Genomic DNA, 21,344 nt, shown 5'->3' on the forward strand with positions numbered 1-21,344 from the left:
ACGGTGGACGTCCACAGAACACTTGGTGGACAAAGTTGTTCTGATTCTATTCAAATAAAAAAATCGTCAAAGATGGTACCGACAATGTGACGAAACTTGTCAGTACCATCTACACCAGGGGTCCCCGAACTTTTTCCTGTGAGGGCCACATAAATTTTCCCTTCTCTGGTGGGGGGCCGGAGTCGGGCCGTAGTTTGGGGACCACTGATCTACACTTTTGAAATTGTAAATTCTCGAAAGTGATTACAATATAAAATGTTCAATGGGAACAAATCAGATGGGTACAGTTAGTTGGCGAGTCATTTTGGGCTACCTTAAAGACGTCTGCGAAAATTCATCAAAGCAAAGCGAAACAGAAGCTGGCAAAGGTGTGAGGTGAAAGAAAAAGAAATGCTAAATAGGGCAAAAATCAGTTTGTGTCTCAAAGTTCTCTGATGTACGATTTAAAGGGGCAGTATAATGCATTTTCCAGGCACGTAGTGCTATTTTATAGCACAATAAAGTAACTCCGTTACATTCGGTTGTTATGAAAATACTGTATAAATCAAAAGACTTGGAAGATGTTTGACTTCATAATTCACTTTATAAACGCCTGTTCTTTCTGAATCTCCGTCTTCAGAACTTCATCACAACATGGCTTCTCTCCTAAGTCTAACAATGTTTTTAAAAGCATTGGACTGAGAAGTGGCTCATATAATGAGCTCAGCAGATGTACAGCTCCACCAGGTGTTTGCCAATTGCTGCTGGCTAGTTAAAAGGAGCAGAGTGGGGGAGTCTCGCATGAAGGATGCTAGGAAACTGCAACTCTGAAAAGGAGCTGCACCTCAAAGGCACCTACTGTTTTGCCACTGGAGATTAAAAAACTTCTCAAATCAAAGCAACACTCCAAGAATGTTTTTTATGAGGGAATATCGTGAAAAAATGACGTAAAGCTCAAAACAGTCCATTTTAGTGTCCCTTTAAATTGTTGAAACATAAACTAAAATAGGAAAATTGATGGGGGGGTTTCCTCATTATCAACTTGCAACTCTTTAATTTTAAATAATTAACTAAAAAATATAGAAATGAGAAAAATCCTAATAAAAGAAACTGGATCAGGAGTCAGATTGTCATTGAAGTCAAAAAAGTACAAATTGAAAAAAATATTTGAAATAATACTGTAAAAAGTGCCAAAAACCTGACATCTGTGAGAAAAACGGAAACAAATTGCTTCCACTTCCACTCTTACTGTAGCAAATGAAGAATGACATGAACTTGACCCTTGGCTCCAGTGAAGGAGGGCATGTTGGGCAAGTCGGAAGAGCTACGGATGTGGTATATTTTTCCCAGAATAGATTTTCCTGTATTTTGTTATGACAGTTTAAGCCCGTTCCCCATTGTCAAGCTCAACTCTATCTGGTGAATGTCTGGTTCGGTTCTACTGAAACATGGAGCGTCTCTGTTGGCAGCGTGTTCCTCACCGTTTTGCTGCTGTGATTATGAGCAGGAACGTGGGCGAGCCATGAGAGCTCAGGAGCTGTGGTTGGCGCTCCGATGAGGCTGTTAGCAGCAACATTCAGCAACTGAAAACCTTGAGGTTGTGGTTTGCATGGACTCAAATAAACACAGATATTTCATTTTATCTTATAGAAATTCATATCTGGCCAAACATAATGAAAACAATTCAGGTTAGCTGATTGTTTTTGCCAAATGTACAAATTTATCTATATTGCAGCACTTTATTTTCATTTTTATGGACGTGTGCAAGCTTTAAATTCAGGTGATGAAGTCAAACGATGCAGTGCAAGATCCATGCACGAACATTATTGAAAACGAAAACCCAAACAAAGAATAAAACGCACGTCACGTCAAACTAAGTTCCGGTGTTTCAAGACAGTCAGTGCAAAACTTGATTTGACAGAACGTCAACCAGAGCTGCACGGTTGCTCGTCTTTTCATTGCATTCTCGTTTTTCCAGAGTCACGTGTTGCTTGCAGGGCTTTGAAATCACAGTTATTTCGCTCCAGATGTTGATGCATGTGCTTCTGATTTTGCTTCTGATTACACCTTTCCACACTATCAGCTTTCTGATAGCAGACGGCATATCCGCCAGTCCACACAGTAGTGTTTGAGACGATGCGGTTTGGATCTTGACAGGTCCGGCCTTCGCCTGGTGACATCTCTTGCCGATCAGCAAATGCAATCTGCTATCAATAAAATTAGCTTGCGAATGATACACGGCAAGGCGCGGTCTGTTCTACCCCCAGAGTGGTAAAGGTAGCAAGGAAGAGCCATGCAGGATCTGCAACTGGGGTCGAGTCTGGACAGGGCTGACTGGGGAGGAACCAGTTAAAGGCGCTCTCATGGAGAAGCTTTAGACACTCGGAACGATAAATAATGTAGACATAATATGAAGATGTTTGAATTTTCAGCTCAAACAGGAACAGAAATCTTAGAATATTGCTATTTTGATGAGTGAACAAATTGAATCAAAGTGTTTCACACCATCTATAAAGGAGAACCTCTGTTGAATGAGGGTCTGTGTAGACAGACTGTGCACTCACCACTCCATGACAATAAGGAGACACTTCTTGCCCTGATAGAGGTTCTCATAAACATCAATGATGCGCACAATATTGGCGCATGGGGACGCCCTCCAGTGCAGCTCCACTTCCCTGCGTGCCTTGGGACAGTCCTGCAGCATCTGAGCACAAACACAAAAAAGAGTGAGTGTGACGAACAATACGTGTACCATATGTAAATATTTATTTATATTGAACATGGAACAACCTGGATTACATAAGAGTACTGACAGACAACAAATAAAAAGACTAAACTCAAAGTGGTGAACTTATTTTCTGTTTTTTCTCTTCCATTTAGGCATTTTAAAAAAAATTGCCATCTTATGACAGAATGTTGCACGTAGCATGAAGCAGCAGCAACCTGGAGATGTTATGCTGCCCCCAGATGGCAAAATGTTAAATAGACAGGAGTATTTTTTTATTTAGACTTGTGAGCAGGTGGCGCCCCCTGTCTGCGACACTTTGTCAGCACATCGTCTTTGACTTTATTTCTGTCACAATCCTTGTAAAAACGTCTACATGAAAATAGCAGTCAATTAATTGAATGTTTGTAAACAGCAACACTAACAATCAACAACACTGTCTGATGCAATAACGATTTAAATAGGCATAATGTTTTGAGTTTTTTTTATATGAACTGGCAGAACATGTATGCTGAAGAGTAAACAGTGGACAGTCATCAGCTCAAACAACCAACAGCACACAGAGAAAGTTGTGTCTTGCGTAGCAGTAAAACACCTGACTGATCAAATAAGCATGTGACCTAAAAACACCTGCAAAACACACACACACCAATCACGCATGTGTATCCATCTAGTCTGGTAATTTTATGCATAAACTAATCAATTTATTAAAAGTAAGTGAAGATGACATGACTTTTTTCTTAACCAAAAATTATTTCCTTACAATTCAGATAGTGATTATAATATAAGCTGTGTACCTGAAAAAAAAAAAAAAAAACTAATGAGAAATGAGTGTGTGCACATATTTCAATTAGAGACATCATGTTGTCCTGCAATTAACACTTATTTATTCTCATGAGTAAAAAAATATATATATATTAAAAGAAAAAAGAAAAAACGGAGAGTGGACAATGAGCCACAGTCCATCTACTTTGTTATGTTACATTCCAACCCAGCCCAGCCCACTGTCATAATACAATAGAGTGAGCGTCATTCCTCTGAGCAAAAAGTATCTCTGGTGCTTCACAACACACACCGTCAGTGGACTTGTGTGCTGCTAAGTAAGCAGTTTACAGAGGAAAGCAGCTGTGGCTGTCCAAAACGGTAGAATAAAAGAAACGACTTAAGCTAAAGCTTTAATAGTTTGCAGGTTTTAGCATTTATAGTACAAAAATATTAGCATCTAGGAAGGAATACGGGTAATTTACAGGCATTATTGTACTAATTGACAAAAAAATCTCAACTAAATGTAGGTCGATACAACACACCAAAAAATGTTGTAAAACAGAAACTTCACACACAAAGAGCTAAATATCTACCTTTACAGAGTAGCTCAGAGATTAAAAGCAAGCTTTAACGATTATGGGGATATTTCTTAACCCTGAAATAAATTACTTTCAAAACAGTGGCAATGGTGCTGTCAAGTCCGAGTTACAGCCTTTAAATTCTCTTTAGAATTAATTATTTTTAAAATTTAATTCAACATCAATCAGATGCAGGCTGTAGTCACAAGCAGAAAGCAGTCAAAAAAAAGCAGCCGCATCTGAATTACCAAAAGAGTGTAGCTGTGTTTTAGACTTCATTACTGTGCCAGGGAGGCTTTAGGGATGCATTTCTATCCTTGCTACATGCTGAATATACTAGAAGTCATTTTCCAATAGCCACAAGTTTCCCAGCAGCTTAGTTAGTTTTTAACAAATGAATTCAGTTTTCAGAATAATCTGAAACATTCGGAGACTACCGGCATTGTAGTCTGTTTGTATTCAGAACAACAGACAAAAGAAAAGCAAAATTTTATCTAAATTCAGACAGAATGAACATTGTTAAAAGTGTAAATCATGAATTAAAAGAAAAAAAACTTTATGTAATCCACTCCACTGGGGGTATACCTTCAGTCTGTTGACTTGAGCATGTAAAAACCCGTACAAGAATGAAAACATTCTCCTTTACAGAAATTTTTCTTGAGGTGGTCTAAGGTTCAGTTCAGTACCTAAAACAACTTAAAATCTAGAAGCCATTCTGTGGTTGCTTTTTATACATCTTTTATTTAACCATTTAATTGCATCTCAACCAATGATTTAGAGAAAATTGTGAAATATTTACTTTTATTACCAACCCGTAAAAAAATAAATTAAAAAAATGGATTGTTGGGACAAGTTGCCAAGAAAAACCAACATCCCTGCTCCAACAGGCTTGAATCAAAAAGCTGAATTACATCCCCATTAACTATTAGTTTGATTCAGGTGTGCAGGAGCAGGGATTTATCCAAAGTAAGCAGGACTGGTGGAGTGGAGCTGAAGACCCCTGAATTATTCAAATCAGTTTAATTAATTCAACTGGTCAGCCAATTAAAACAAATGAGTCTTAAAAGAGCCAAAGATCCCTAAAATATCTTTAACCGCTGGTTAAAGAATTTCTGGTGGCAACTAAATTAAACGTCCCTCTAATCTATACGGTAGGACAAAAGAAAGATTTGGCTTGCATCCTTCTAAACAGAGTAACTAGGAAAAACACAAATACATAATCCAGTTGGACATAAATATAGCAAAATGCACTCCAAAAAAACAAAAACAAAACAGCACTAAACATCTATTCCTATATCAATTATTTTGTCTTTATAGTTCCAAATGTATTTCTGAATATATTGGGTTTGAGTTTTTTTTTGCTTTGCATTATAAAAAAAACCTCATACCATTTTCCGATCAAAGCAGCTTCATAAAAAAAAATAATAATAAAGACTGCATTAGCAAATATCCAAACTTCCTTTGGTCTACAACCATCTTTATGGGTAATTTTCGTCACGACAACATTGTGGATTCACTTAACACCCAAATCAAACACAGTACAAGTGCTGGTATGACAAAACATCACAATAAAAACAATTGAACCACAGGCAGATACGTTGTTTAGGAAAAAAACGGTTATGCACAGCGAGATATTTGACACTTTGGATATTTTAAGCTGAAATGTGAGATTTCAGCTTAAAATAGAGTGAAGTGAGACGACCATGTTGACCAGAACTGCACCATCTTTCTCCATTAAAAAAAAAAAATTCTTAAATTGTTTTCCCATCACAACCTAAAAGTGAAAGTAATATCCCATTACATAAAAAACTTAAATGTCAACAAAATCTAACAAAAACAGTCCTTCTGTCCTTAGGCCACCTGCAATGAATATGAAAGCAGACTGCTGTGACCTCACTGCTGGTGTTTGTGCAGCGTGCCCCCCCTCACCACCGCCCTCCTATCATCTGTTGTTTGCCCTTTTAAGCTAAACAGTGAAGCTTATTAAGAAGGCGGGAAAAGATGGCGGCAGATGGACACACAATACACTTCCACAAGCCTCAACAAAAGTTCCCCAGGGCGGGCCAAAAACAGCAGGAGGTGAGAGACAGTTCAGCGCAAGACCACCACTTCCTCCACTCGCTGTGTTGAGCCACAAAACGGCTAGTTAAGAATCACACTATGGGTGAAGGTGCAGTGAAAACGTGTGAGGAACTAAGAATATACAAAGGTGACGGGTTAAGCTCGTCTCAATCAGAAAAGCTTCTTATGCCGACAAAAAGAGGTTAAACAACGAGCTGCCAGAGGAAGATGCAGTTTGTCCTCTTAGCTTGTTCAGTCTACACTGAACGAGCCAGAAATGTGTTCGTCTCGTTGGGGTATTAAAGGCATTTGTTAAGCCACATAAGATCTTTTTTAACTGCAAACAGCAGAAACCAGGTGTTCACACAAGCTAAAAAAAATAAATAAAAAAAAAAACATTACCTTTCTTTTCTCACAGACAATAAATCAAACCGTTTCCTGTTCTATAATTAGTTGTTTTTGTTTACTTTGTTCAAATTCATAAGATCACAAGCATTTACTTTTATGCTGTATGACCAGGACCAAATGTTTTGGGTCTCCTCCCAGAAGTTTCTCACAAGAGTTTGCTGGACCTTTGTCCCATTCCTCAATATGGAACTGATGCAACCAAGTTAGGTTTGGGACATGCTCTCAAACACTGTTTTAGTTCTGCACACAAATTTTCCATAGTGAAAAAAAATCAGGGCCGTTTCGTATCTATTCGATTGCAATCACTGTGTCCGGAAATACCAATTTGTACCCAAGCTTTAACTGCAAACAGGCAAAGTGTTTTAGCTTAGACTTTAAAGGAAAGACAGTGAGAATGTGTATATTAACATGTGGTTTGTACTGTAAAACTAAAAAAAATAAATAAATAACCTCATGAACATTGACCGCTTAAACACGAACAGCGTTATCTGTCATTTCTAGTTATCCTCATCACGTACACCCTTGCATTTGATCTTCAAAAACTCAACAACGCCCACTTTCTTTTCCATTAGGAGTTTTCGTTCTGCATCAGGAAGCGAGATGACGGGAAGTGTTGCAGCCTTGGTTGTTAAACAACTGGCAGTTGCTCCCAGCTGCTCAAAACGAGGCTCCCTTAGCCAGTGTCCTAACGGAGGAGGAAGTGAGAGTCTACATCATCTCCATGATACGGATGTGTTGTTTTAGAGCCAACGCTGTAACACTTTCTGTCGTCTCACTTCCTGATACAGAACGAAAGCTCCTAATGGGAAAGAGAGTGGGCGTTATTGAGTCTTTGAAGATCAAATGCAAGGTTGTGCAGGATAAGGATAACTAGAAACAATAGATAATGCTGTTGATGGAAGTGAAACAGAGAATAAAAGGTACCAGATATAATTCTGACCCAAACAATCTCCACCCCCCGATCTGGTCGGACCTCACTAACTCGGCCCTTTGGTGACCTCATGATTCAGGGCGTGGACCGTGTTTTGTCACCAATATCTGTGAACTATATCAGTGAACCACACATGGGTCACTTGTACAAATTAAAAGCATGTGTGTTAAATGTTGAACTGCTGACCTGACTCAGACTGTAGACGTAGTGCTCATGTGCAAATACCGAGCACAGACAACATAAAAGGAAAAATAAAAAGCCTTCCACCTCCCTTTGATCAGTAATTCATTATTTCCTACTTAGACAGCACTAAAATGATTGCATAACAGACGTCACATAAATCTGTCGTCCTCACAGAGTTACTATCTGCTTAATCACAGCAGTCATTTCAGGTATCTCAATAATTTGAGGCATTCCTTGTGAGATAAAGGACAGCACCAAGCAGGTCAATCCATTTCCATTGTGCACTTTCCAAAAAATTATTTTATTTGTTGAGTTTTGTGGAAATGTTTAAAACAAAAGCAACATGCCACAACTTTTTTCTTGCAATAAAATTTAAGTGGAAACTAAAAAAAGCCTCCCTTGGGTATTAAAAAAAAAACAAACGAAGATGTTCTGCTAAAACTACTGAAAAGTTTTGGCACCTATACTTAATGCATGCCATATAATGATTAAAATTTAATAAAAAGTTAGATTAAAAACTTATCAAGTCAAGATCTCACTATTTTCTCTCTTTCTCCACTTCTAGTTTTACGACTGAACTACTTCAGTTAAATATTGAGGTGAGGGTTAGACTTCCTGAAAAAACAAGTTTCAAGTTAGTTTCACTATTGGTCGCTTTGGCTACCATTCATAACAGAGCAGCAAGACTGGTTATTGGTTAAATGGCCTTTACAAAATGCTTCCTTTTACCGTTGGCACCATTCAGCACAATTTAACCACATTGCTTCCGTATGGGGAACTAATCCCAAGTAGCAAATAACATGCAGAGAAGGGCTTGCTAAAGAATACAAGCATAAAGTTTTGCTCTAGAAGTTGCGTTCATTATATAAGAGTTGTGTTTTGGTCTTTTTCTTTTTCTTTTTTTTTTTTATAGTACAACCATTGCATCAGCTTGGAAATTACTCGGCCACACAACCCGTTAGCAAGTTTCTTATCCATCTATCAAACCACATCCTTACAATCGCACGTCCGCCCACATAGAAAGTGGTGGTCTGCGCAGGTGTGCGAGTGGCTCCTCTAGAAGTCACACATATGATAAATCCAGATTCTAATACAAGCATGGCCTCAGTTTGGACTAATAAGAGTTACTAATTGTCTACAATCAACTGGCATTCACAATTCCTATTAGTAAGGTTTATGTAGGTCTGTGAAAGTGTCACTGGTATTCTTCTTGTGCATCATGTAGTTTTTGCAAATCTGAACAAGAGGCTTCAAAGAATACAGTAGCAATTCCTTGCTACCGTGACAATTCCTGATGTGTCACTTTCCTGACACATCAGGAAAGTGATGCGTCAGGATCATATAAAAGTGACACATTTATATGTAAAACAGAAAAAGAAATGTATTCTTTTTCAACTCCCACCGTTAGTTTTCAAGGATGGGAGTTGAAAAGTAAAGGGTTAGTTACAAAAGGCAGAGCGGCCTCAAGCACCAGCTTCACATTTCAAATAAAATGAAGATTAAACACTTGGGACAGGGAAAATAAAATTAGGAAAAAATGAATCATCCTGAATTCCAAACTTTGGTGTCAAGAAGAAAACTACATCTGCTGACCTGGTTTAACTTAAAAAACGAAGTGGTGTTTATCAGATTTTACAAATCCGTCAATCTAACCTCAAGATGGAAAAGTTTGTGAAAACCTAACACCGAAAATAAAAACCATACTCGAATGCAAATTACACAAACCCTAAAGTTTAAAGGCAGTGTTGTTTTTACCGTCAGTAAGCATTGACTAAATCTTGTTTCTAACAGAAAACGATTTAAAGGGAATCGTGTCAATAATGAATAGCACAAAAAAAAAAAAAAAAAAAAAAGGTGTTGATGATAATAACTTGAAGAACCATTAAGGAAAAATACCTCGTTCTCCCAAACTATGAATGTTTTATGACCAAAAGACGGGGATTTCCCCCTTTAGGGACAGAAAAAATTGAAATGTCAGATTATTAAAGATAAATGGAGTTACGATTTTACACATATGAAAAAACAGAGGTGAAAAACTGTTCGGAGGGCTGACATAGCACCTCCACCTCTGGAGATTTTTCCTCTTTTTGTGAGTGATATATTGCCACAGTTACTTCACTGTAATCATGTTAATGTTTAATCAGACAACAGTGTGAATTCAGATAGATTTATTATCCATGGACGTTGTTATGACTGCCAAGTCCTCATAAAACAGTGTCTAGGTAAAATCAGTTCTACCATGTTTCAAAAGGCTTAGTGGTCATAAATTTAAACAGCCTAATATTCAGTTCCTCTTTTTTACACCGGCTTACCATGTTTACCTGCAGTGACGCTTAAAAGCATACGCAACCGTGTTCAAATGCCAGTTTTGCTGTGATGTAAAAAATATCGGAAGAGACTTATCATTTTAACCTTTCCACATGTGATATTTATGCTGTACTACTTTATGTAAAAAAAATTTTAAAAAACAACAACTATGAAGCTACAAAAACCTGGATGACTAAATTTGAACAGACTTAAAACTAAACTAAACTTTGACTCAGATTCAGCATTTAATCTTCTTTAGTTCAACTGTATCAAATTGAGTTAAAATGGAATAATATTCAGATGACCTAAGATTTACCTGATATTTTCCAGCTGGCATTTTGTTACATTGGATCAGTGAGATTACAAGACATCAAGTCAAAAGAAGGGCCAGCTTGGTGCTAACCAGTCACCTCTAATGGGAGAAATAACACTAGAAATATATTTAAAAGAAAAAAAAAAGATGAGCCAGAAACTGGCGATGAAGGCTTCAACATTCAACAGCAACATTGGAGGAATTGCAAAACTTTCCAACAAGTGTTATTTTTCTTCATGTGATAACAGGCTGCTGTATTCTCCATGTGTCCACAATAAGAAACAAAGTTGCAATGCAGGATTCTTCTATTCCAGAGAAAAACACCCAGACCTGGTTAAAATCTCCCAAAACCTTGTAGCTTTTATGATCTCATAAAAGCAAAGTTGAACTTTTGAACCAGAAGCTGTGTTATTTGTCAAATCAATAGTGCTGTGCATTACTGAAGCACATCATATAGACACTGAAACATGGAGGTGGCCTAATCAAGTCTGGAGTTTTTTAATTAAAGATTGTCAAGGTGGGAAAAGTCACTGATATTTCCAAATACCAATAGGGTTCAACACCAAAACATCAAAAGTCTGCAAACAAGCTGAAGATGAAAATAGATTTGCTTTTTCAGCATTACAATAAGTCCAAGTTGTTTTCCAAAATAACAGAAGATGGAACTCAACGGTTTAAAATTGCCTATTTAGGAATAAGAACCTATTCTGTGGGATCACCAGAAGATGGCTTTGGACAAGAAATGTCCCCACAATCCCAATCTGATCTGTTGAACCATTTAAAGGTGAAGTGGGAAAATATTAACAAGTTGCGGGATCCCAATACACTCACCACAAAAGGTTGGATGCTAAATTTGAGTCAAAAGATGCTCAATAAAAGGATTAGTTTAAAGGTCGATTCACCAATACAACTCGATTTTTGACCCTTTATCACACCTTTAAAAATTTTTAGGTTTCAGTTAAATTGTACAGGATAAACGTCAGAAGGCTGCACTTGGCTCATTTTACATCACAAAAACCAGACCTTTTAAAAGGAGTGTGTACACGTTGGTAGAAAACTATAAGGAGTGACTTTCACAACTTTTAAATGTGTTGGACATAAATTGTAACAATTGTAGTCACTGTTGGGTTGGTCTCTCTGCATGGTTTGTCTTTGTGTTGTCCTCCAACACTGTTTTTCAACCACTGTTCCGCAGCACACTAGGGTGCCATGAGTGATCGTCAGGGGTGCCGTGGAAATTACCCAATACCTACCGTATTTTCCGCTGCTACTTTTTTCCTACACTTTGAACATGCGGCTTTTCTGTGTATTTTTCTTAGAGATATTGACATTTTGTACGACTCTTCATATTGTAACAGTGAATATGAAGTGAAATCTTTCCCAAATATTATTGCTTCTTTCAGAATAAGAATTATTTTCTGTATTCCGGCTAAAAGAATGCTTGTGGATTAGTTTGTAAAACACTTTGAAGTTTTCTACAACTTTAAATTTAAGACCACATTGTTGTGGTACTGCTCAGTTGTATTTTTGAAGTTAAGTGCACGTTAAGTGCAATTTGAAATAAATGTAAAATATGATAAAAATACATTTTTGTGTTTGATTCCTATTCAAGACACTTTGATAAGAATGACTATATATGTAATATAGGCGGCTACAGAGTATCTTTGCTTACATTTTTGGTTGGTGGTGTGCCTTGTGATTTTTTCAATTAAAACAATGTACCTTAGCTCAAAAAAGGTTGAAAAACACTGTTCTAACAGACTAGGGACCTGTAAACGGTGAACCGCGTCTCTAACTACAAGAGACGGGCGGCAGCCCCTCTCTCAATCCCATGTGAACCAGCAGGTATAGACGCTAGATTGAAGGTTGTTTTCCTAGCCGTTTATTTCAGGCAGCCCAGTCACACCCCATTCCCCTCCTGCTGCCCTCCCATGTATTTACATTTTACCCCTGAAGAGTCGTCACACCGCATAGCTTCTCAGCTCAATCTAACACCATGTTCTTTCCAAATACTTCTAGATCCCTTCTCCATAGCTCTGGTAAACAGATAAGGCCCAAACAGTACGACAGAGTCCCGCTGCATGGCATGTTAAACCAGCCCAGGTTATACAAACACCAACAGTAAATGCGTCAGCTGCACTCGTAGGTTTTCATTATGCATCACATCAAAGATCCATAAAGCCAGGGCTTAATGTGGAACAACCCTGTTACCTTTTATTTGGGTTTTTATGGTCTAATGTAAACAGCTTAAATACTAAAATATTTAATTAAACTCAAGTTTTAAATGATAAAGCTGAATATTTTCACTGTTTTTGGTGGTTATTTAAAAGAAAAATCTGGAACAAAATGTATGGAGGAATAATGAAAAAGTCACATTTCCTTGTAATAAAAACACAACCAACAAGTGAAACAAGAACATTAGTATGGATAATATATTTAACTTTTAATTACTTTTTGTATTAAATAGCAAAGGAAAAAAATCCCACTTTTAAATTTAGTAAAATGTAAAAAATGTAATGTAAGGTAGATATATCGATATCGTTGCTAATCTGAAGCTTTGATGCTTCTTTCCCAAAAAATCTGAATCAAAAATAAATTGTGGTTGTTTTAATATTTTAGAGGAGCCGAAATGATGACTAAAATTTCGACTGAAGAAAATGAATATACAAAATGGATTTGAAATCTTCTTTTTAATGTTTGACCATTATTTTTTCACGATAAAATGCAGTATTCTTCATTCCTGGTGTTTCCTGAAGTCCAAATTTAATACATGTCGAATTTTTAACAAAAAGGGTCCAATATTATGAAGTATATATTTTAGAAACTAATTACTTTCATCTTTATGCCAATATAAGGGCTAGGGATATATAAGACAGCAACATTTGTTTTACTGATCCTTTTTAATTTAGTCAAATTAAGTCTATCGTCCACATAAAAGAAACTGGTTTTCAATTGGTTTAGGATTTTTGTTGTTTTTTTTGTTTGTTTGTTTTTCACTTTACGACAACATTTTGCAGAGCTTCAGACATCTAAAAACATTTCCGTAACAAGGACGCATTACGGGCAGACCAATCAACACAGGAAGCATGTATAAGGTCAATCAAAAAGTTATTGATTTTTAGAGAGGCTATATTAGGTGCGATACAGTAGAAGGCCATAAATTATTAAGTTTAAAGGAAACGTCAGTCTGCCAAACATTTGCCGGTAATAAGGTTTAGACGCAAGTGACTAAATAAGAAGTTTCCATCATAGTGTGTGAGGTTTATTAAACCTAAGAGAATGTCCATATAACCAGATTTTTTCCAGATAAAAAGATTGCATTATTCTGCAAAACCAGAACAATATGTAGTCCAAGAAATGCACATGCTGCATCAATATAACGTCACCATGTTAAATTTACAGGTACTTGATCCTGGACTCTCAATGAACACAATGGATTAGACCTGACTGAGTTAGCACAAAAAAAGCAACATTTTGCAAAGTATTTCACAGCATGACACACTGCCGTCGAGACATTTTTTTTGTCACCTTTGAGTTTTCATACATTATCACAACCACAAACAGAAACTAAAAATATTAGAGAGACAAGTCTGATGTCTCTGTACACTTACACATGCATGACTCTTCTGGTGTGTGTTACTTATGAGAATTTATGCGAGCCGATAAAAACGCAGCAGCATTCCTCATGTGCTCTTGCCTTACACGTTTCATCCCTTCATGCAGTTTTTGGGTAATGCAGAGTTTAGAAATGAAAGAACTGGGTCAATTCTGTTTTTTTTTTCCCTATGCTGTCTGGACACCATGATAGGGAATAACACCCACTTCACTGTCTGAATATTTATAATATTCTATCATGCACAGCCCCCCGCTTCCCTGAGGAACACTTGGGTTGCATCAGAAACAAAAAATTATTAAATAGTTATATTTTTACATTCTGTTTGATGTGAACATTGTTAAATGTTCGTATCTTTATGACCTTATTTGGTGACTGTCCAAACACGTCGCAGCTGGATTGTGTAGGTCACTGGAAACTCTCTTTATGAGCCAAGTTTCAAAATATACCTGTGCGTCTAGGAATAAAAACCAGAGTTTCACAGAGAGCCATTCCTTCTATAAACTGCATTATCAATCAAATTTTCCATCACTGGGACTGATGCAATCTCTCAAATCAGGTATCTGTTTCTTGTTTGGTTGCTTTTTTTTGGTTCTTTTTCCAGTGAGCAGAACCAGTGTCATCAGGCAGAGATGTGATATATGCAACATCTGTGAAATGACTAGTAAGCGTGGCCACAACACTATGAAGCGGCTAATAATAATAAACTGTATTTAAAAAAGGGACAACACAACTCAAACATAAATATTAGTATTTGATGCACTGTATTCAGTTTTTATTTTAACATGATAGACAATAAGATTCCTTAATTCAAAAGGTCTAAAGTAGCAGATAATTTTTTTCCCCTTTTGCAAACCTTTTCTAAACATTACGGCCCATTACTGTCAAACCATCATGGGAAAGCACATTTATGTGTAAAGGGACTGAAATGGAGACTAAGGCAGCCGTCATTCAAATAGTTTGGTGTTTGGAATAAAAGCTCAGTTTTTAAGTTCTGCTTCCTCCTGTGTCTTCAATGCCAACTTTCAACTTGCACTGTAATGGTGTTATTTTTTTTATAAAATGCACAACTGAGATTTTGAAGTAAAATATTGAGTTCATACAGATAATACATCCAGAGTTTAACGATTTTTAACATGCATTGAAATTATAAATCAGAACCTGCCATGTTTTTATTGTATTTTTCTTCATTTAGCAAGTAGGTTATTAGTGACCCAACTAATCTACTCTTGAGAATTCACTAGAGGTTTCCCGATCGATCGGCCGATTTCTTTGAAAAAGTGTTATGATAGGTGATCACCGTCTCTTGTTGCCGATCACCAAAACCAATCACATTTATCTCACTTTGCAGCGCGACAACAAATCTTGTCGTGTGAAACTTTAACGCTCTGAGTGAATGGGGAAGTTTGCATGTTGCGGCAGGAAATTACCTCGGAGGTGAAGCACCTCAAAATGCATCAACACAACAAATAATATGCATTTAAAAAAAAACAAGCACTTGACGGAGTTTGGCTACATCGAGGTTCAGTGTAGGAGAACATCCGGAGCGGATAGCAGGTAAAGCAGCGCAACACTCAACAGGATTAGCATCACGGTCAGAAAGCTAAACAACTAACCCGAAAAATTATTCAAGTCTTCAAGTTGGCGGTGAAAGACGCTGGTTCTGCTCTCGCTCTTGGACCGCGCTACTGGTAGTGATATTTCAGACGTAGCGTTACTCAACCTCCACCCATAGTGAACTCTCACACCGAACGTCTACTTAAAGCTGCAGAATGTAACTTTAAAAAAAGAAAGAAAATATTTTATGTCAAGTATGTCTAAATTAGGTCAATTTATTGCCAGATAATTTTTCCATTTTGCCAGATAACATGGTATAATTTCTACCTAAAGTGAAAAATCAACAGCCAGTCCAGGCAATCGGCAGTGATCAGTGATCGGCAGAGATCAGCCTCATGGATGATCGGTATTGGAATCGGCAGCAAAAATCCTGATCGGAGCATCACTAGAATTTACATTTAAAATCCCATAAACAGCAGATTACACAAAACTTAGTACTTACAATGGGCAACTAAAAATATTATGTTGAAATAATTGAGGAAAACGCTACTCTGATGCTACTGATCTCTACAAGATCAGCAGAGAGACCTACATAAATCTTAATAATAGGAATTTATCTTGTTTAACACAAAAGAGAAGTTATGATCAGGGTTTCCCCAGAGTGTGACTAATTTGGAGATTTTAACACATAAACAAAAGTCACACAGTGCGCCTCAGTGCAGCCCAGAAAAAGTTCATTCATCCTTATAGATCTTTGCCAAATGTGGACATGCATCAGTCTAGTGTGAGTTTATCTGTAAAGGCGTCTGCCCCTCATTAATCATTGATCAAGACAGAAAGTGATCTTCAGGCGTTGAACCTAATGCAGCGCATCACATTGCATGGGTTTTGATTCTTATCACCATTTAACTCAAATATGTGCAGCTCAGTAAGCAAGTGTCAACATTTCAAGGTGAGCTGAGGAAGAACCTGTTCTGAATCGATTCCTCAACAGCGCTGGAATGGTAATTATGTTCAAGCATAAACATGACACAATAAAACGTCAATCCTATGACGTTTAATTCACAGATATCTACTCTATCACCAGGTTAGTAATCAGAGCTAGTCATGGCACGTTTCCAGCCACCAACATGACATTTCAGCAGGATGCAGTTGCTGACGCTTGTCGATGATGTGCTTTTAAAAAAATGCATTTAGACCTGTAGTGTAGAAATGAGTCAGTAAATAAGCTGGTGGAACTCTAAGATCCGATTCTTTTCCAAATTAGTGAAAATACTATAAACAAGCATCACCAACATCAGCACTTCAGTTACCCGTTGCCAAGAGTTTCGGAGTCAGGGAGGTGATTAGAAGTAAAGTCAGGGGAAGTACAGAGATGTGAGAAGATATGTGAAACTGCGTTTTAATCATCACCAGCTCAGTTGGCACAGCAAGGCTACTTTGTTTCATCCTTTTCAGTTTTAAGTTTCTGTGATGGAACACCATTAATTTATGTTAGAAGGGATTAATTTAGGTATCTTGAGAAATTCTGGTCGTGTATTTGCAGAGGTCATTGAATAATACTTTGACAACTGAAAATGTTCACACAGGCTGAAAATGTTCACTTAGGCTTGCTTAAAAATATTTGCAAAACTCTGTTGTGCGACTGTGACTGGAAGCAGCTCCAACAATGTGATTATATATTATATATAAAATATTCTAGTATTTCCTTCTTACATTTAGGGTCTCTGCAGGTCTTCAGATTCACTCCAGGACACAGATTACTTAATAAAATAAATATATTTTACTTAGTACTTAAATACAAATGTTATTTAAATGTATACGTTTGTTTTTCAGCTATTAGATGTTCTTTTGCATCTGGGTTTCCTTACATCAGCACCTTCCTATAGTATAAAGTAAACTTTAGATCACTTTATGTTACTGATGAAAGGTTTGGCCAACTATTGAAAACTATCCTGTGAAATCCAACCATGGTAGAGGTTGGTAACAAGAGTGTTTGGGTTTTAATTCAATTTTAAACCAGTAATTGTTTTGCATGTTTATGGGCAAGGCTAAATGCCTGGTGATAAATTTATTTCGACAGCAGCAATTGCTTTCCTGCATCACAGAGCTAGTAGTTTCGTCACAACACAATGCCACCCAAATTCCACAACCAGTTTCAAATCACTGAAAACAAAATACAGCAGCCAGTGAATGAATGAAGTTATGCATTTAACTCACTGATACATCCATTGGAGGGGCCTCTTGTGGAAAATGAAATATTTGGGGGGCTGGAAATTATATTTTTAAGGCCTTAGAGAAAAGCAAAATATTATGGCTCGTATTAAACTAAGTTTGAGACGTTCAACAACAGTATCGCCCGGTGAAAAGCTGAAAAAACAAAAGCAAACATGCAGTGCGAACATATATCCATATCAGTGTTGGTAGGCAAAAAAATAGATCTGTCTTTGTTTTTATTAATGATTTCACACTAACTAGATTATCTATAATGGCGGTTCAAGTGGTGTCAACTACAGTATTTAACTGGGTGACATATCGGACCACTGTGGCTCACCTTTAACGCATATTTGTCACCGGTCTTCCTCTGGAAGATTTCCACCACCTTGCCATTGATCCCCAGTCCCAGCACCTGGCCGGTGATCTTGTACTCGTCTGTTATGGCGTTCTTCTTGATCTGTAGGTGGGGTCTGGCGTTGAAGTGGCCCGTGGGGTTCTGCTGGCCCGCCGGGTTCGGAAACAGTGGTTGGTTCTGAGCGTTAGACAGCATAATGTCCACAGTCTTGTCTGACTGAGCTGGAGGGATAACTTAGCCGTCCTTTCTCGACAATTCCGCGCCGTCGTTCTCCTTTTTTGACCAGAAATTGAGTCTTCCTGACTTCGCTGGCTTCTGACAGACTAAAAACGATGAAAAAATAAGACCCAAAGTCTAGCAGCGAATAATTCTGATGCTAGGATTGAGAAAAGACCCTCAGTTAGCCGATAAATGCTAAATTAGACAGTTGTTAGCATGCTAGCGCGAGTCTATTCTGTGATCTATGAGTGTCGGCTAACAAGTGAGCTATAGGTTAGCTTATCCATCTCCGGTGGTATCCGCCTTCCACCGGTTCCTCAAAAAAACGCTGGAGGAACTTCTCTAAAACATCCGATAAGTTAGCTACAATGTTTGGTTTCACTATGGACAAATCTCGAAATCTAAAAAATGAAAATAAAAACGACAGAAACCAATGGAGAAAGGACAAATAAACAGAGAAAGTCCGACACCCAATGCTTCGTCAAACACACTTCACTTTTCAGTGGACAGGCAGCCAGCAGGTTTTACTCCTCACGTCATAGCTGTGTTTTTTTTCGGCTCTTAAAGGAGAAGTACGACAGAGGAAACGACAATATTTAGAGCCAGTTACCAGCTATTTAAAACCAGAAAAAGTAAAGCGAGTCTTTTTCTATATGTCTTGTTTGTGTATCGTGGTATTCTTTGTAAATTGGTCTTTATTTCGTCGCTGTATTGTCTAAAGGAAGAGACCCTCTAACAAAAAATGGTACCAACGAGGGGTGGGGGGACAAAAATAGACGCACTAATCTCTGACCAGAGGCCTGCAGGTTACCTCAAGGTTAGGGCTCTTTTCTAATAATTCAGACTGCTGTTTCAAAGGAGACAGAAGTCCAGCCATTTACAGGTCCATCTCAATAAATTGTTGGAATAATTCTGCTAAAAAAGTTACATGTGTACACGTTATATAATGGACATAAGTATTTCAACTCTCTATTTCCCTTAAGCTCAATGATTATGGATCATAAAGGGACAAAAAATTCTCAATGTGAAATGTTCTGCTGTGGTGTACACAATCTGGAGAAAGACTATCTGTTTGACAGTTGTCCAACAGAAAGTTGAGTCACATGAGGGTATTGCTTAAGAAGCTGACTGCCCACGACGGCTTTGTATGAGCATATTACAGAAATGTTTTGTGGAGGAACCCTCTTTGGCACAGGTGTCAAACTCCAGTCCTCAAGGGTCGCTGTCCTGCAACTTTTCGATGTGCCTCTGCTGCACCACACCTGAATAGAATAATTAGGTCATTAGCAAGGCTCTGGAGAACTTATCTACACAACGAGGAGGTAATTAAGCCATTTCATTCCAGTGTTTTGTAGCTGTGGCACATCTAAAAACTGCAGGACAGCTGCCCTTGAGGACTGGAGTTTGACACCCCTGCTCTATGGCATGACCTTTTATTTTTTGGGGAAAAAATGTTTTTCTGCATTCTTTGGGAGCTTGGTGGCCCTTAATTTCATATCAATCATAAAATTGGACCCTGAAAAATCTTCCTGAATTACTAAAATGAGCATTTGCGTGTTTTGTACGTGTGTAATGTTTGGCAGAGTTAGAATCACTAAGGATGTTGAAATCAGTCTTTTTCCCTACTATATGTTAAACATCAGGAAGGAATTGCTTGCTGATGTGAAAAAGAGTGTATATCACATTTTTGGCACTTGATTATTGGCGCATTTGGGACTCACCATCTGTTTATCTGATTATCTATGGGTTGTAGCAACCAGATTCACATCAGTGACTATAGTTAGGGGTGCAGGTTCTTTTTTTTAAGAGTTTGTAGTTCTGATTATTTTGGTAGAATTTGAGCCAAACAAAGGATAACATTTCCACCAGCTCCCATATCTGGTAGATCTGGTGGTGGCACGGCTCGCCCTGTGTAGATATTCAAGTTGTCCGGAACACCTTATACACCAGCCATATGAAGTACCCCGCAGACCCATATTTTTGGGTTTGGCATGTATTGCTTCAGTCTTTGCCTGCCTTGGAATATGGCCATTTGTTCATTGATGACCAGTTCATCACCCTTAGGGACTGAAGTTAGTTTTGAGGATAAACAAACAATAAAATAATGGTTATACAGTGGATCCTCATGTTTTTATCGGGAATGACCCCAGCTTATGTGCACCTTTTGTCCGTGAAATGATCTTGCATCCATCTCCTGTTGCTGTTAGTCAATAATAAAGTTTAAAAAAAATTGGCTGTGATAATTATTCTGTAACCAACTGCATATCAATGCACTAGAATAATATTGTCTGAACAATAGGGCCCTAACTGTGCAATGTTTCTCTGACGCAACAAACAAAAAAAAAAACACAGTTTTAGCATACACATTTAAAAAAAAGTTGTCTTGAAATGATCTACAATGCTTCTTTACATACTCACAGACAAGGAAATATTTTTAGTTAGACTTACCCAAAATTTAAACATGAAGTAGAAGGCAAGGTGCAGCATGCAACTCTGCTTCGTAAAAAGGACCGCTCCTCTTCTAAGTAAAAGGTCACATAAACCTCAGTACCTCTTTTATTTGGACAAAAATATGTCTGGTGGTACTTTAAATCATCCCCCCACCCCTCAAAAAAAATAAAATAAAGGAGCAACGTGAGGTAGAGATATGTGGTTTGTTGCCTGAGGGCAACGCCGTGCCACAGAGGGTTGCAGAAATGTTTGGTGGAGGGAAAACCAGCTGGAAAGAAATGTAACCCTCGAGAGGATTATAAAGCAAGAGGTTAGGGAAGATTAGAAAAAGGCCGTTTGTCACTGGCTCTACTCTACACAGCCCGCTTTTTTACTGGTTTTTCCAGCCTGACAACTGCTTTTTTGGTTCTTACTCAGGAGCAGGACCCATTAGAGCTGAGCAGAGCAGAAAGGTGACATGAACAGACTGCTGTTCACTGATTGGCCATGAGGCGAGACAAAATCCAGAGGTTTTCACTGAAGTAGCGTTAATGGAAGTTAATAAAACTCAAGAGTGACTATAGTAATATTTAGAACCACAAAGCAAGAAGCGAGTAAAACCAAAGTATTTTACTTTTTAAAATTCAGCATTTTGGATTACACACCATTAATTAATCAGCTTCTTAGACCCACATACTTTTCT

The 21,344-nt window shown here is 37.8% G+C and overlaps 1 protein-coding gene across 1 annotated transcript in view; it reads right to left on the reverse strand.

Annotated features, from left to right (window-relative positions):
- The window catches only part of mapkapk2a (MAPK activated protein kinase 2a), a 29,860-nt gene extending 11,116 nt beyond the window's left edge, over nt 1–18,744 (reverse strand). Inside the window, exons 1-2 of the mRNA XM_008409246.3 lie at nt 17,975–18,744; nt 2,544–2,683 (exon numbers count right to left, since the gene is read on the reverse strand). Coding sequence (XP_008407468.1) covers nt 2,544–2,683; nt 17,975–18,187 — 353 coding nt within the window. The 5' untranslated portion in view covers nt 18,188–18,744. The remainder of the gene's footprint in view (nt 1–2,543; nt 2,684–17,974) is intronic.
- Between the last annotated feature and the right edge of the window lie 2,600 nt (nt 18,745–21,344).

This window comes from Poecilia reticulata, chromosome 5 (assembly GCF_904066995.2).
Source record: "Poecilia reticulata chromosome 5, P_reticulata-male-v2, whole genome shotgun sequence".
Taxonomy (NCBI): domain Eukaryota; kingdom Metazoa; phylum Chordata; class Actinopteri; order Cyprinodontiformes; family Poeciliidae; genus Poecilia; species Poecilia reticulata.